Source organism: Squalius cephalus (assembly GCF_949319135.1).
Source record: "Squalius cephalus genome assembly, chromosome: 9".
In the NCBI taxonomy this organism is placed as follows: domain Eukaryota; kingdom Metazoa; phylum Chordata; class Actinopteri; order Cypriniformes; family Leuciscidae; genus Squalius; species Squalius cephalus.
Genome location: NC_137130.1, coordinates 27,278,943 through 27,296,540, shown reverse-complemented (window position 1 = coordinate 27,296,540; position 17,598 = coordinate 27,278,943). Strand labels below are relative to the sequence as shown.

Sequence of the window (17,598 nt, the reverse complement as noted above, 5' to 3'; positions counted from 1 at the left end):
GAGATTCTCCTGGTCTGACCAGCGGCCATAGACCGGTCTGCCTTCGAAGAGCGCTCCCCAACCTAGGTTGGAAGCGTCTGTCGAGACAACTTTCCGGTGTGAAATCACTCCCATAGACACTCCTGTGTGATACCATACGGCTGCCAGCCAGGGCTGCAGGGCTGAAATGCAGCTCTGATTCACTTTGACTCGCAAGCCGCCGGCCGCCCAGGCTCGGTGGGGCACGCGCGCTTTCAGCCAGCGTTGAAGCAGGCGCATGCGCAGTAAGCCCAGCTGGAGCGCTGCTGCAGCTGAGGCAATATGCCCCAGGATACGCTGGAATGTCCTCAGCGGAACCCGGCTGCCTATTTGGAGGGATGCGGCGAGGAGGCGGATGCGGCGCGCGCGCTGCTCCGACAGTCTGGCCGTCATAGCCACCGAGTCCAGTTCTATTCCAAGAAGGAAATTGACTGACGGGGCGATAGCGAGCTCTTGGTCCAGTGACCGAGAGACCCAGATCCTCCAGATGGCTGAGAAGCGCTGTTCTGTGAGACACAAGTTCCGTCTCTGACAGCGCTAGAATAAGCCAATCATCCAGATAATTCAGTATTCGCATTCCCTGTTTTCTCAGGGGAGCGAGAGCCGTGTCCATGCATTTCGTAATGTACGGGGTGCCAAAGACAGGCCGAAGGGCAGGATTGTGTACTGATATACTCAACCGTTGAAGGCGAATCTCAAGAATGGCCTGTGACGGGGAGTTATCTGGATCTGAAAATATGCGTCTTTTAGATCGAGAGAGATAAACCAGTCTCCTGGGCGAATCTGCGCGAGGATTTTTCTGGTTGTGATCATTTTGAACGGCCGTCTCATGAGGGCTTTGTTCAGATGTCTCAGATCTAAAATAGGTCTTAACGCTCCGTCCTTCTTGGGTACGAGGAAGTAGCGGCTGTAAAAGCTCGACTCGCTCAGAGAAGGATGAACCTGTTCTATAGCCCTTTTGCGCAGCAGCTTCGCTATTTCAGCTTGAAGCAGGTGCGCAGCTTCTGAACTCACTTTCGTCTCCGTCTGTGCTTGAAAGCGCGGAGGGCGACGAGCGAATTGAAGCGAATAGCCGTGTTTTATAGTACTCAGCACCCATTCTGACGCGCCCTGAATAGCTTCCCATGCTTCCGCATGCATAGCTAGGGGTCGAATGGTCTCTGGGTTCAGATCGCCGCGCTGCGCGGGATTGGGGAACCTGTATCAGAGAGGATGGAGCGGCGTGCGCGCCGCTGGTGCTCGAACACGGGGGCTGGTAAACAGTATTGGCCGGCTGTACAGCGTTCGGTAGCTCGGTCCCAGAGGATGGAGCGCGATTTGCTGACAAACACCCCTGGCGCGAAAGCGGCGTGGGGATTGTAATGTCTAAAAGTGAGTGCGCGTGCACGTGAGCGGGCGCAGAGTTTACACTTATGACACGGCCAGTGTTTGGGAGCTTAGAGGGTGTGCGACCCGAGGTAACTGAATGGCAGAGCGAGCAGCGGGTAGGTGTGAGCACAAAGTTGTGGGCACATTTACTACACTTAGTACTCGAGCGGCTTGTGTCCGCTTTATGAGAGAGCGCTCTATGCGCGTTACCATGGGGACCATGTTTGTGTGAAGCAGTGAGCACATGGGAGTGGGCACATTTTCTACACTTATGACACCTTCGGCCAGAGCCGGAATGTTTGTGAGCTTTAGAGGATCTGCAACCCGGGTAACTGTGTGATAGAGCGGGCAGCAGCTAGGTGTGAGCACAGAGTTGTGGGCACATTTACTACACTTAGTACTCAAGCGGCATGTGTCCGCTTTATGAGAGTGCGCTCTGTGAGCGTTACCGGGGAGACCGTGTTTTGTGTGTAGCAGTGAGCACATGGGAGTGGGCACATTTTCTACACTTGTAACACCATCGGCGTTATAGAGCAAATGCTTTGATGGCTCATATGTTTAGACGCTCATAAATACTCAAGCACCATCCTGTGAGATGCGGGTTCGCTTTCTGAATGTAAGAAAGCTGGCCGCGAGCTCGGAGAAGCCAGCAGAAAAAAATATTTTTCTGCCGCCAGAGCCGGATTTGAACACGGTTCTCCAGTGCAGAAGCGTAATATTCTGCCACTGAGCCACAGGGGCACACATGAGCTTCCAGTTGGTGCGAGCATATGACCGAGCGTCGTGTTTCGGCGTTTGTTTGCAGGCGCGCGTGTATTAAAACAGGCCCGTTTACTGCAGCATTAGTATTTCCAGCCGCCTGAACTTAGAGGGGACTGAGAAATATTTAACCCGTGAGACGCGGGTTTGCTTTCTGTATGTAAGAAAGCTGGCCGCGAGCTCGGAGAAGCAAGCAGAAAAAAAAAAAAAGTTTTTCTGCTGCCAGAGCCGGATTCGAACACGGATCTCTGGTGCGGAAGCCTAATGTTCTGCCACTGAGCCACAGGGGCACACATGAGCTTCCAGTCAGTGCGAGCATATGACCGAGCGTTTGTTTGCAGGCGCGCGTGTATTAAAACAGGCTCGTTTACTGCAGTATTAGTATTTCCAGCCGCCTGAGCTTAGAGGGGACTGAGAAATATGTATCCCGTGAGATGCGGGTTTGCTTTCTGTATGTAAGAAAGCTGGCCGCGAACTCGGAGAAGCAAGCAGAAAAAAGTTTTTCTGCTGCCAGAGCCGGATTCGAACACGGATCTCTGGTGTGGAAGCCTAATGTTCTGCCACTGAGCCACAGGGGCACACATGAGCTTCCAGTCAGTGCGAGCATATGACCGAGCGTTTGTTTGCAGGCGCGCGTGTATTAAAACAGGCTCGTTTACTGCAGTATTAGTATTTCCAGCCGCCTGAACTTAGAGGGGACTGAGAAATATGCGAGGATTGGAGGAAGTCCGGCCTAAGCGGGACGAAATCACTCTCTCTTCCTCCTTTCGCCGGTGCTCGTGACGTCCGCTCTGATATCCCTTGAGAACGGCGCAGTTGCGCGGCTCGAACAAAGGGAGAGAGAGCGGGAAGATGTCATTATGTGCTGTGACATCGTTTGTTTGCAGGCGTGCGTGTATAACAACAGGCTCGTTTACTGCAATATAGATATTTCTAGTCGCCTGAGCTAGGAGGGGACTGAGAAATGTGTGAGAAACGGAGGTGGCCGGAGAGTGACGCGCGCGACCGAGACGCGGGGTAGCTTTCTTATAACGTAAAGGAAGCCAGCCCGTGACCGTCTACTTCTGACATCCCTTGTGAGCGGCGCCTTGCGCGGCTCGAACAGAGGGGGAGAGGGCGTGCGTCATCCGGGGGGGGGGTAGCTTCCTTGTAACGTAAAGGAAGCTATAGCCCGTGACCGTCCGTTCTGACATCCCTTGTGAGCGGCGCCGTTTGCGCGGCTTGACAGAGGGGAGTAACCAGCTGGTCTGCTTCACCCCCTGATGCGACGGCAGTGCGGGCAGAGGCCGGCCGCTGCGCGTCGGTGAAGGGCGGGGGAGAAGGAGAGAGCGAGGCTCGCGGGAGGGGCTCCGGCGAGCGCTCAGCTATAACCACCGGCTCGGAAGGCCTTTGAGAGCGGCGTTTTTTCTTACGCGGCCCGGAAGAGGCAGCCGGAGAAGGTGGAGGATCGTGAAACATGGCGAGTCGAGCCCGCAGGGTCGACATCGGCAAGTCCTCACACTGTTCGCAGCCGCCCGTGAAGGGCGCGGGCTGCGTGGTCGAAACCCAGGCAGAGAGCGCAGATCACGTGGCGGTCTCCGTCGCTGAGCGCGGCTCTGCACGAGCCACAGGATGAGCGAGGCATTTGCAACAACGCCTCGCGCTCTTTTAGATGCAAAGTGTGTCGCGGGGCGAACACACAAACACATACAACACAGAGCAGTAAAAGGATATATTCGCCGGATAGCGAAGCAGGCAGGGAAAGCTGAAGGCGGCGAAGGCTTGTTTCGACGGCGGCTTCCTCAGAGAGCAGCGATGCGTAGAGCTTCGCTGAAAAGACAGAAATCAGAGAAGCAGCCTCCGAGCCCCGCTTTTATACGCTAAGCCACACCCCTTTTCGCGGGCTGTGACGCATTAAGCGCGCCAAGCGCGCTCATTGGTCGTGACGTCACGCCAAGGGCTCAGCGGTAGGCTGCTGCAGTTGCCGCAGGGCAGCCAATGGGCACGCTAGTAAGCCTGCCCTAGGTCTGCAGGCTGCCGCACTGCGTTGACAAGATTATAAAAATTAAGGATAATTTTTGGCTTCAGTATCTCGAGAAAGAAAGGCTTTCCCGTAGCGTAGTAACTACGCAATACGAGAGAACCTCTCGTAAGAGAACCACCATTCTCCAGTTGAGTGGTTGCTACACACACATTGTTTAGATGTGACCGTGGTTGATGGCCGGAGTCTAGTCCTGGCAGCATCGCGAGGAAAGATGCACTGGAACTTTTGCACCACGAAAACAAACGCGCGTCCCATTATTGCCTCTCTCATCTACTACGCGATATCATAGTTTGACATGTCTGTCATTGGAAAGATCCACGTGGTGTCTTGAATAATTAAGAGAAAGTTTCTTCTCATTGGATAAAAAACTCAGTCTCATTAATAATTATGAGACACCGATGAATCATCAAAGTACTATCGTGCTCTGCCACGTCACAGCCAGTGACGTGGTCACGATGAAGATTTTAAACCCGGAAGACGAAAATAGCGTATAAAAACTTAAATTTAACCATTTTCCCCCTACTATTAAATCTAACAGATGCTAACATTGTCTTCAATGGTGTTCAACACACATACCTCTGTTAAAATCTCAGAAATTTTGGTTTAGGGTGTTGTGACCCTTTAAGCTGTGAATATTTCAAATGAAAACATTTAATTCACAATTTCATTATTAAAAATTCAAGAATCCACATTCACCTTCTAGACTTAATTTCCAAAATATCCAGTCTGTTTAAAAATACCACCTATAATATTCAAGAGGCAATTTTCTATGGAAGCAGATCAGTCTCATTATTAATTCACACACAAAAAAAACTTGATTCACACATGCGTAGACAATTTCACAAGCATTAAACAAAATTCACGTGCACAAAAAAACTATTCACATGCGTGGAAAAATATATACAGTATATATTCACAAAAAGCAATTCACAAACGCAAAATAAAATTATATATTCATAAAATACATTTCACAAATGCAAAATACAATTTGTAGATATAGCAACAGTTGTACACAAAAGCCTTCGAATGTTTAAAATTTTACGAGTTTATCCTTGAATGTTAATGTGCAAATCGTCATTCACGTGTGGATCACCTTGGATTTGTATGTGTATTTTTGAGACATTCCTGGCAGCGCACTCCTCCTTCACAGATCATTCGTACTCTTTAGCCAATTACATTTAAGCTTATCAATCGACCAATCAACATCACGTGAGGGCGTGCCTACCTTCATGTTATGTCATCAGCTTTCAACCACAGTTCATGGCTAAGCAGAGGTATGTGCAGTTGATCGGTTCATTTCGAATAGTTTCTAATAGTTTCATTTGCAATAGTTTATTAACTGCTGTTTAGTCCATGTGTGAACATAAACATTTATTTGTAGTATTGATGGATTTTCATGTCCTGTCCACCCAGTGGCGCAAAAAGTGGGTATGGGCTTAATTGGCGGCGCTGGGTTAGTGCCGTTGTAATGCATTGGTAAAAAAAAAAAGAAGTCAGCGTTATTTATTTATTTATTTTTTGACATTTTTCATTACACACGTAGATCAGCTGCCCATTGGTTCTTTTCTTGATTGACACTGGGCTGGCCCAAAATTGTTGCTGCATACACCTCTGACACTGGGTAGTTGCGCCCCTGTGTCCACCACACATTCAACTGATGATGATGGTAATGTAATGACGTGCATACATGATACATCTATGTTTTGTTTTAAGCTGCATATATTATATAGTTTTATTGTTTCAGAATTAGCCCTATAAGGCCTGGGTATACTTTATTTTCCGCGTTCCGCTCGGTCTTGCACACGATTGAGTGCCCTTTCAAAGTACACACCTTTAGCCATGAGCGTAGAAAGATGGGTTGGGCGCGTGCACACTGTCTAGTGGATTTTGTTTTCAAGTGCTCAAGTTACTCACACATGCGCTGTTGTATACGCACCATCTGTGCGGTCACAAAAATGGTGGTACATGTGGACGGGGTGTGCGGACGTCTTTCCTGATGACGAAAACTACGTCACGCGGACGGTGCACGGACACGGATGGCTGAAGTCAATTTTGGGCTTAACGGCATTGGTACTCGATTGTTATTCCTGCTGTGTCCGGTCCGGATGTGAATATTCTGCTGAATTTGAACCACTGGATTTGTTGAAGTAAATGTTTTTAAGCTAAATAAAATGGACTAAAAAAATGCTTGTCGAATATTATAGGTGAATATTTTTGAAAGGAAGTCTGGAAGGTGAATATTGATTCTTGAATTTTTAATAATGAAATTGTGTATGAAATGTTTTCAATTGAAATATTCACAGCTAAAATATACAACCATGTTGAATTTCAGCCCCCAAAAGTACAAGCACTTAAAATACAATGCAATAAAAAGCAAGCACTGTTAATGCAATGTATTATTTTGCAATTAGTGCAATTCAACATGCTTTTTTTTTTTTTTTCAAAGAGATTAGTCATCATTTTACTTCCATATTTGTATAACCAAAATATTATAAACAAAATATGAAACATATGACTAAACTGGTTGACTAGAAAAACCATATAGTAGAGCTATTTCTGCATATTAAGTGTGGATTGTAAATTGAAAGTATTTTATTATATTAAATAAAAAATGATCATACAGACAAATCATTTAGTTGTTTCAAATAATCACCTGGGGGTCCAGTATCTCCTTTAGGTCCAACAGGGCCCCTGTCGCCTTCAAAACCACGTCTTCCTGGAAAACCCATCATTCCTGGTTCTCCTTTTTCACCTTTAAAAGAAATGAAGCATTCCTAGATGACTCGAGATCTTTTTCAGTTAACAGGTCTCATTCCAAAACAAAGTGAGCAAAATATGTGAGTGTAAAACAGGGTGTTTTGCTCAGCTCATCTAAAACATTTTAATATGATTTACATTCAAGAATTCCACATTTTGTCACATTAACAGTTTTATTCTCTATTGAATTATCTTTTGTTCACATTTATATTAATCATCATAATGATTATTAGATTGCTGTTTTGATTTTGCCAATGCAATGACCTTTACCATATTCATATTTCATAATCTACCTTTTCTTCCTGACACTCCAGGCTCCCCAGACGGTCCTTTTTCTCCTCTGTCCCCCAGGACTCCTTTTTCTCCGGTGAATCCGAAATCCCCTGAATTTCCTTTATCTCCTTTTGCTCCGAATGGAGATGGTTCACCTGCAATCCCTCTAGGACCAGGAAAACCTGACGAATGACAGCAACAGGTATCAAGACATTTTTTCAAAATTAATTTTCAAGAAAGTTATTTTTGTTTGACAAAGTGACACTTTATATTTACTTCACTAATTTACAAAACATATTTAACCCTCTTTTGCAAAGTAATATTGTAAATAAATAATTCGTTGTGAATTATCTGGACAAACGGGGACCAAAGTCCCTTTAATTAGTCAATTTCCTTCTTCTTATACAGTCTCTAGTACTCATTTCTAGTGTTTATTGTAAATGTATAGTAATGGGTCCTTCACCTGGAAGTCCTTTAGTGCCTGGAAAGCCATAGTCGCCTGGAACTCCTTGTCTATCAGAGAATCCTTGTACGCCTGGAGGACCAGCTACACCTGGACGCCCAGATTCACCCTGATCACCTATAAACACAGCAGTTTCAGTGTTTAGAACTTCAGTTTCAGAACAGGGGAGGTGCTAGGGGTGGGCTATGGGGGATTAAGCCCCGAAAGTTTTGTTACCTTGTTTTTCTTATAGAGCTTAACACTTAATCAGAAAAATAATTGTGAATACGAATACAGCTGACGCAATTACCTAATTATGAAAAAAAAAAATTCTCCTTTGGCATCAAAGGTTACTACTTACAACATGCTTTTGCAACGTTGAGCATTGTAGCCAATCAAAGACATGTCTGTTGAACGCAACGGCCAATCAGAGGTGTTTCGATATGCTGCGCTGAAGATCTGATTTCCGCAAGCTCGCTGAGTTCTACACTTTTGCGATCTCTTGTGAGATGGAAATTATAGATTCGCTGCAATGTATTTTATATTATTGATGCTGATCTGTTGCACTCAATTACGCACTGCTTGGTTTGTTGACTAAAAGTTCAGCGGTCTAACATAGTGCTAGACAGAAGATGAGAGCGAATTCCAACACGATGCCTTAGTTTTAACAGTGAAATAGTGCTAAAGCCCCGCATTTCCAAGGACCATTTAACTGCCCCTGATTCAGATTATGATATGAATTTTAAGCTACCTAGATCTCCAGTGAAACCCTTGAGGCCCAGATCCCCAGGGATGCCAGCCTCAGTGCTGGGGATACCGCTCTCTCCTTTATCTCCTTTCGCTCCTGCGTCACCTGGAGGACCCCAGTCGTTATTGCCTTGCAGGGAACAAAATACACCAAAGATATCATTAATTCTGCATAAAAACAATGTGGCTTTATATAAGGTAATATACATGAAAATCTAAATAATAATAATAATAATTTATAATGATACTAATGAATAATAATGATGACATTGCTAAACTGTAAATCATGTTACATAATTCATATATTTTAGTTAATATAAGATAATAATTTCTAAGATAACAAATACAACTGAAGAGGTACCTGGAACACCCTGGATACCCTTTTGACCTTTCAGGCCATCCAACCCAAAAATGCCTTTAAGACCAGGAAATCCTAGAGGAAAAATTAGCCAGGAAATGTTTGAGAATATATATAAATATATAGTGGTAGAAATGACAGAGATTATTAATAAATAATGTCAGATACTATAAATAATGTTATAATGATGATCATGGAAGTGCAGGCCTCAAATACCTGAACGAGCGGTCATTATATAGCGGTGCTATTGACAACAGTCATTATAACCGATCTCGGAATGTTACGAACGACCAATTAGAATCAAGCATTCCAGAAAGCATATACAAATAAGGAGTATTAACATAGCTGTGTTTTTGTTTCATTAAATTTGACAATTAGAGCCACAAACCTTTTTGTCCCGGTTGGCCTTGAAATCCACTGGTTCCTTTCTGCCCTGGCTCTCCTGGCCAGCCCTTATGACCTTGATTTCCTGGGAAACCCTGTTGGCCATCAAAGCCTGATGAAAAAGTGGATGCAGTTAAAAACTATTTTCAAAAACAACATTGCTTAATCAAAGGAAAATGATCAAAAATCTTATACCTGGTGGTCCAGATTTTCCTGGTTCACCCGGCTGGCCTTTCATCCCTTCAATGCCATCAAACCCAGGACTTCCTCTATCTCCAGGTTGACCTACGAGTCCCTTCTCACCTAAGATATGTAAATTAAAAACTCATTTAAGAAGTGGTTCACAGGGACCAGGGGCACCTGCAGAATTTTATCTCAGGGTATGCACAGAAGTACCCCACCCGTCTGCAAATAGCTATTAAGTAAATTATTGCTTTGACACCATATTTGTTGCGTTCTATTGTGTCTTGGTGTTAACGATCTAATATTGTACAAATCGACAGTCTCTTTCCATACACTTAGAAGAGCTGATGCAAGTAACTGAGCACACTTTTGTGCTTGTGTAGATATGCTTGGTAATTATTATTTATTTTTTTTACAGTAGGCTACTCAAGTTACTCACTGAGCACTGTTTTCTTTCCGGTCACGTGAATGCGTCACCTGCATGTCGGCTTGTTTGAGCCCAAGCAAGTTCAAGTCCATGTCCATTTACTAACATTTTTTTTATATACAAGTCTTTAGCCTACATTACACTATCATATATCCTGCCATATAAACAGTATAAAACAATGCAGCAGCGCACTGCGAAACAATTTCTGGTTGCTGTAAATTTTACCTGCCAAAAGATGGCGCTGTTTTTGACGCTTGATGCTTCGAATCTTCCCGAAAGAATCAGATAAAAGCTTCAAAGATTTAAGAGGCTTCGTTCATTAAGTTTTAGGCCTTTTTGCAAATGTTTCAATCAAGTTTAGCTGTTTTAGAGAGTGTTTACTAATTTTGAGCCTGGTTTTAAACATTAACTATCTGTAATGTCATTTTTCGTGTGTAAACTAAACTAGCCAATCAGATTTTCATTCATCCCCCACGCATGCACGCACATACACACATTTGACTTTACAACACACAAATGCAAACCTTTATTTATTCTCAATCTCTTTTTTTCTCAATGTCATGAGTGTTGTACATGTTAATAATCATTAAAAAAAATATGTAAAAAAAAAAAAATGGCATTAATTAACCCCTCTCAAGGTACGCACAGTGCTTACAGCCATACAGCTGCAGGCGCCACTGGCAGGGACAGTAAAATATCATAATAATATCTTAATATTATATAATTGTCACGCCTATTCAGTTGTGTTTGTTCCTAGTTTCATTTTCATGGACTTTTAATTTGTTATCATCAGTCACGTGTGTTCTTTGTCTTCGTTTCCAGTCACTTGTATGTTTCTATGGACACCCCGATAGCACACTGAAAACCTTAGAGACGTCTATTTCGATGTCTGCATTTACATCTGCAAGATGTATTTTTTAGAGTGTTTGCTCATCTGCAATACTTCTATGAGACATCTCCTGTCAGACAATATATAGACATTTAGAAGATACCTATATTTAGAATGTATGTAAAACTGCTCTTTCTAAGATGTTTCTCAGATGTTTTCCAGATCTCCAGATCTCTAGCAGACATCTTACAGACGTACCTGTGCTATAATCATCATCACAGCTGCTCATCATTCAGTTCATCACCATCATGTATTTAAGTTCCTCCCTGTGCACCCTCAGTTGTCAGTCGATGTCTGTTTTTGTGTTTGCTTTGTTGCACGCACACACTGTTACACCATACGTCTATACCTGAGTTTATTCTATTATTAAAAGACTTTTCGTACTGGAACCTTTTATTATTATCATCTTCATCCTGTGACAATAATATTGTTTGATACGCTATAATTCCTAACCTGAAGTTCCAGGCAGCCCAGTTTCGCCTCTCAGTCCTGTTGATCCTGGAAGACCCATGGTAGGACCCACGTCACCTTAAATAAAGGAATCTTACGTAAACCTTTTTGGCATACATCAAGCATAATATGGACACTTCATAGGTTTATTTAGGAGCACCTTTTATTCCTTTAATTCCAGAATCTCCGGGCCGTCCATAGGCACCAGATGAGCCTTTGTCGCCCTGCAATATAAGCCACAATGACTAAAAGCACAACACCCAAAACATTCTAACGGGACCCCATATACAAGGAGATTATGTGCAATGTTTTAAATCATAAATAGTTTTAGGAGTCAGAGAGAGATGGGGCTCATTATCCTACCCTGGGTCCAGGCATTCCAGGGAAACCTTCAATTCCAGACTGTCCTGTAGGCCCTGGCATTCCCTTAGGCCCTGAATGACCTTTTTCTCCGGGAACACCTTTAAAACCTTTTGCATCACTGGGCTCACCTGGATGTCCATCTTCCCCATCGCTTCCTGGATAACCTGGAACACCTTTTGTACCTATAGCCAAAGGAAAGTTGAAAGAAAAGCTCTAATTATCTGTCTGAAAGGGATCTTTTTGTTCTATTCACATCAGCAAAAACCAAACGCAGAAATGTAAATAATCAGAATATGACCAAATTCTGATTAACTCTACTATTGAATTCAGGTCCGTTTTGACCTGGAAGATGTACAAAAACATTTCTAAAAAATCCATAGTTTTTAGTATGAAAATGAAACTTGACTGTTTTCAGATCATTTCGGAGAACTACAGAACTTTAACTAAATTGTTACACCTTTTGCGTTCAAGTAAGTTTTGACCCGAAAGTGAATTGTGGCTTTACACGTAAAATTATGTAGATTTTTTTCTCTCCATCTGTAAGATAAGCTGCTTTTCTACCATCTGGCCAAACCGTTCTCATTGCTTAACCGTTCCATTTCGTGCGGATCAGGCCCAGCCGGTACGGATATGTTTTCATTTTGCACTGTGGGGCTCTTTGTATTGTAATACAAAAGCATGAGTCTGCCATCAGTCCGGGTTGAGAATTGTCACGTGTCAGTGTTTGTTTGGAATTCAGTTTGAGTTTTGATTGGTTCCTGTTCTCCTTTGTTCTTTTCCCGCCACTCCTTTGTATCCATGGTTACTGTCATTATCAGTTCAGTTTTGTCACCTGTTTAGTCATCATCGTCATTTGTGTCACCTGTGTTCTGTTAATCAGTGTTCATCTGTGTTTGTATTTAGTTCCATCTGTTCAGTCAGTCCTTGTCCGATCTATGTCATATTATGTGTGTGTGAACTCTCTGTCCATCTTCTATGTTCCAGTTTGATTTATATTGTGAGTAAAAGTTTGCATTGGAACTTTTGACTCTTCTTCGTCTTCTTCTGCCTGCACCACACCGTGACAAGAATGGTTTGTAATCGTGCCGTGCCAAACCAAGCTCAAGTCGAAAAAATAACTGGAACTGTTCCTTACCGTTCTTTGAACTATTCCCCCGACAGTGAAAAACAGCTTTAGATATGTCTCAAATTACTTCTGTAAAATGCATACCTTTTTCCTACAATCATGCAAGTTTGTTTTCATTCTCACTTGTTTATTTTCTCACTTTGTTTATAAACATGTGTGTGCATGCACAAACAATAACTCTGAAATTAAAATAAAATGATAATGTCTGTTTGTAGATCAAAAGTCCATAAACCAAATAGTCTAAATTTGAAAAGAAAAAGAAGGGTTTGAAAAGGGAGAAGTCCACATTTCACCCTACTGCCGCCTTATTGATGAAGCACTGCAGCATGAAAAGGAGATTGTTTATCATCTTTTTTTCATCTGAAAGTAAACGTTTATGAAAGTAAAATGAACATATTTTGATTGAAAACATTTCAGAGTAATATTGATGTTGAAAAAGAATATGCAGATTTCATAAATTTGGACTGTTTTGAGCAGTCATGAGTTATAAGTTCAAAGGAATTTAATAAAATCCATACAAGTAATTCTCATATTATATGTTCTTATAAATTTCACATGATATATTCAAATAACATTTCTTCTATAAATAGATATTATTTCGTATCACACTGGTTTTTGCTGTAGTTCTTGTAACATTTTAAATTTCAAAGAATTTCTTCATATTTGAATTAATAAAAGGGAGTAAATGTAGTAAGAGCATGGTGAAAACCAAATGGACCCGGAAATGCAACAGGTGTATCCATTTTTTTTTAATGCATTAAAAGTGTTAATATTGTAATGTACTTGTGCATGTAAACGTGGTCAGTGTATGCAGAAATAAGGCTTCTTTTAAATACATGGAAAATATGAGACATTTCGACATTTAGAGCTCTCATAGCTTCTGAAATTCATATGAACAGGTTTGAAATTAATAACTGCCAACCTGCCAAATGCGGGTAAAAATCAACTGTGGCGGGTAACGCTGTCAAATCACTAGCCAATTTGGCGTCTTACTATATTTACTCACTTACTCGTGTAAGCCAAATCTGTGCAGATTTGGAGCAAATACTCAACTCGTGATTCATCATGATATATTAAATACAGTGCGTTATTACACTGAATCTGCGCATATCTGGCTTACAAATAACGGCGAGCGCTTCATTTGCATTGAAGCAATAGCGAAGATTAAAAAGCATTTGGTTATCAGAAAAGACATTGTTATTTTCCAACATCCTACATTTTTTTGATTTTCTTTGTCCTGTATTGATCTGTCTGTCCACCTAAAATGCATTTTTGGTGAAAAGGATGAGGATAAAAGAGGAAGGGATGAGATGGCTGGATGACAGGATTTTGTTTGAATAAGAAATGAATGTATGAAATCCAAATTTTTATATGTTATGTTCATTGGATTAAGTGTTTTAGGTTTCACCCTTGGGACTCTAATTTTGAGTCTTAAATTACCAGACTAATCAAGGGAGCAGCCATTTTAGTTTCAGTTTGCTCAGCTCTCTCAAGCATTAAGCTCCATGTGACTGCCGCTCCAGTTTTCTTTAATGTTCATGCCCTCGAAAGCATTGTCAGTAAGTAATTATTGTAAAATGTGTAAATTGAGAATATTTTCTTTATTTCCTATGCTATATTGGTAATAATTAAGTGTTGTTTTATACACCAATTGCTCAACGGGTAACTCTGCTCTGTCAGCCTTTATATTGTGTATATATTTTGTATTCTTTTTACTAAAAGCAATTTATTTGTTTATTATTTTTGATAGTTTCACTCTCCTTTGAAGCATATTGGAGTAAACATCAGGGGCCGTATTCACAAAGAATTTTAAGGCTAAAAGTAGCTCCTAACTGGCGAATTTAGGAGCAACTCCTAAAAATAATGGGCGTGTCACTCGTAACTTTAGGATTTTTTTCACTAAGAGTAATTCACGAAGCATTTTAGCCCTAAAAGTAGCACCTAAGCCTGGGACAGCTTAAAAGAAGTCGAGAGGACTCCTAACTCACTAAGACCTATTCACAAACCGCTTTTTGTGGCATTTCACGTTGCGATGTTTTGAAATGCGTATGCGGCGGCTACAGGAGCTTCCAATCGCGAGGGAACAATTTTGCATTGTAGGCATAACTAGGGATGCAATAACGCCACCAACAACAACCAAAACTAGGCTACTCATTGCATGTAAACTAATTGAAACGTTTCATTGTGAATCAAATTAAAATGTTCTTCTCTTTGCAAACGTAGGCAGAGGCATATAGTGACAGATTAATTCAATAATGTTGCAAAGATATTGCATCAATCCATATGTTTCATTAGGCTACAGGCTATTTGTTTTGCCTTACTCTTTATTCATTTAGGCTATTTATTCAGTTATTCATCATCTTCCGTCCTTCGCACTACTTGTGTAGCGCACACATTCTCAGACCTGTCACCTGTCACTCATCATCGTAGGGGAGGTGTTTGGAATCATTCCCGCGTTACAATCATCAGCCAATCAAGGTGGTCACTTCAGTCAAACTTGTGCATGAGTAATGACGTCATCCATAGCAACGAAGACTCACTCTTAGTTTAGGAGTTGTCATTTTTCTTTACTAAGAGTAGGTCTGAAAGGCGTTGTGAATAACTTTTAAGAGAAAACTCCTAGCTAAAATCTTTTAGTGCGATTTATTAGTACTCCTAGTGGTAAGATAAAATGCTTTGTGAATACGGCCCCAGGAGTTTTGAAAACTACACCCTGGCTCCAGTCTTTATTTGAAGGGAGTTTGGCTTGCTGCTAAATTGTGTTCACACATATGGAAACACACAAGGTGAGCAGCTGTGATTTAGTTAATCTGGTTTATTTCTTTTTATTTCTTTTTTTATTATTATTATTTTTAGCTAGTAGATGTTCTGAATGGCCGTTAACATAAACATTTTGTAGCCAAATTGGCCGGTGAGCGAAAAAGTAAATTCCAAACCCTGCATATGAAGTATGCTACTCTTTGTGGCCTTGAGTAGAAAATAAATATGATTGTAGTCACCTCTGGGACCAGTGAAGCCAGGTACTCCCATTTTTCCATGGTCACCTTTTATTCCCTTCATGTCGTCTTTCATTTTTGGTAGCATTTTAATGATTGCCTTTTCGCCTGGAGGTCCCACCAGCCCTCTGTCACCTTGAGAAAAAGCATATACACCACATGCTCAAGACATTATGCATATTTCATTTTCAATATAATCTTAAATAGTTTACCAAGAATACAATATATAGACAACAATGACACATGCGTCATTAAAAAAGATGTTATGTAATGAGAAATTAATGCAAAAGTTCCTCCACAGTCCAAATACAGGTTGCAAATCATTTTAGTCTAACCTTTGATTTGAGCAGCACATTTAAGCACAGATTGTTTAATCAGTCTGTTATTTTGCAAAGAGGCTGTTGTTGACAGATGGAGCAGTTAAAAAATATTTTAAAAACACTGAAAAGAACAGCCAAGAAATGGCCATGAAAAACGGAATTATGGAATTATTACATTTATAAGGGAAACTTGTAAGTGGGGTAAAATAAATAATAAATCAAATATATGACTATGGTAGAATGTATATTACATATTGTGCATGTACATGCATACAGAATCATGCTCTTGATTCACCTTTTTCTCCTGGAGGGCCAGGAAGTCCTTTTGGACCTTGTTGTCCTTGAAATCCTATTTGTCCTTTCTTTCCTGAAAGTCCTTTCAAACCTTGCTCACCTAGCTTTCCGGGAAAACCTGTCATGCCCTGACCACCTTTGGGACCTTTGTTGTTTATGAAAAAATAATAATGCAATATTCAATTAATGCCATTTTGGGTTTAAGCACCATCAATGATCAAACTATTTCTATCTGCTTATTGCAAACTAAACATATTTAAATCTGCCAATTCTAAGTAACATTAAATCAAGAACAAAAAGACAAATTACCTCTAAACCCTGGATTACCACCAAATCCAGAGGGCCCTGGTTGTCCTGGATCTCCTGGGGCCCCAATATTTCCTGGTACCCCAACATTTCCAGGGTCTCCAATGGCACCCTTTACTCCACTGGGTCCATAAGGGCCTGGGTCTCCCTGGTCTCCCCTTATTCCACTTGGACCTAAAGAGACATTTAAGCATTGTTAGGAGAAAGAGGATTTGCTTCATTCCACTAAAATCAAATCTAATGTATAATATACACTACAAGTCAATTGGTTTGGACATACTTGACTAAATTTATGTTTCTGATCCTAAAGACCATTTGATTAAGAATCTAAAGAGATAAAGACCAAGAGTTGGAGCAGAGAATAAAGGAAAATCAGAGTCCAATTCACTGGCCATTGATTTCCCAGTCTCTTTCCATGTACGGTATTGCTGAATGATTACTAGATAAACACGCTTGCTTAACTGACCCTAACATTAAAAAATGAGGAGTGAGCTTTGGTAGATGTAACAAGTCCCCTGTTATTGAAGGTATTTGGTAGTTCTGGGTTAATTCTCTACTTTTCTTTTCCGGTATGAGGGCAACAAAAAAAAGATACCTTCTGAATTTTCTGATGTTTTTCCCATCAATTTAATTACCTGGTTCTCCGGTTTTTCCTGATGGTCCAGGAGGTCCTTTGTAACCGGGCTGCCCAGGAAAGCCAAATGTTCCTTGCGGTCCAGGTTTTCCTATCTCTCCTTGAAAACCTGGAGGACCACCTTCACCCCTGAGGCCGATCATACCTGGCATTCCCTCCATACCTGTGTGACATCGCATCCTTTAGTGAGTGTCATTAACAACAGAACTGATCCACCTTAATCATAGACTTTCACTTTTGAGCTTCTGAGGGTTGGAGACAGAAGTTTTAGAAGTAGCATAAAATATGCTTTTTACAAATGCAAGAGGTGGCATAAATGTTTTTACATAGGATCACAATCACAGAAAAGTAAAATGTGTGCCGATCATGAAATCATATCTTAAAGGGATACTTCACCGTTTTTTTCATATTAAACTATGTTATTCCCTTAACTAAGACGAGTTGATACATACCTCTCTCATCTCAGTGCGTGCACTCAATC

General features: G+C 41.5%; 1 protein-coding gene across 3 annotated transcripts in view; it reads right to left on the bottom strand.

Annotated features, from left to right (window-relative positions):
• Positions 1–17,598, bottom strand: part of col4a2 (collagen, type IV, alpha 2) — a 115,885-nt gene that overhangs the window by 9,010 nt on the left and 89,277 nt on the right. For all 3 annotated transcript variants that reach the window (XM_079881649.1, XM_079881650.1, XM_079881651.1), the window contains exons 30-43: positions 17,119–17,280; positions 16,487–16,657; positions 16,179–16,322; positions 15,567–15,698; positions 11,442–11,623; positions 11,239–11,302; positions 11,082–11,156; positions 9,325–9,432; positions 9,134–9,241; positions 8,749–8,820; positions 8,392–8,517; positions 7,662–7,778; positions 7,219–7,380; positions 6,822–6,920 (exon numbers count right to left, since the gene is read on the bottom strand). In XM_079881649.1, coding sequence (XP_079737775.1) covers positions 6,822–6,920; positions 7,219–7,380; positions 7,662–7,778; positions 8,392–8,517; positions 8,749–8,820; positions 9,134–9,241; positions 9,325–9,432; positions 11,082–11,156; positions 11,239–11,302; positions 11,442–11,623; positions 15,567–15,698; positions 16,179–16,322; positions 16,487–16,657; positions 17,119–17,280 — 1,722 coding nt within the window. The remainder of the gene's footprint in view (positions 1–6,821; positions 6,921–7,218; positions 7,381–7,661; positions 7,779–8,391; positions 8,518–8,748; positions 8,821–9,133; positions 9,242–9,324; positions 9,433–11,081; positions 11,157–11,238; positions 11,303–11,441; positions 11,624–15,566; positions 15,699–16,178; positions 16,323–16,486; positions 16,658–17,118; positions 17,281–17,598) is intronic.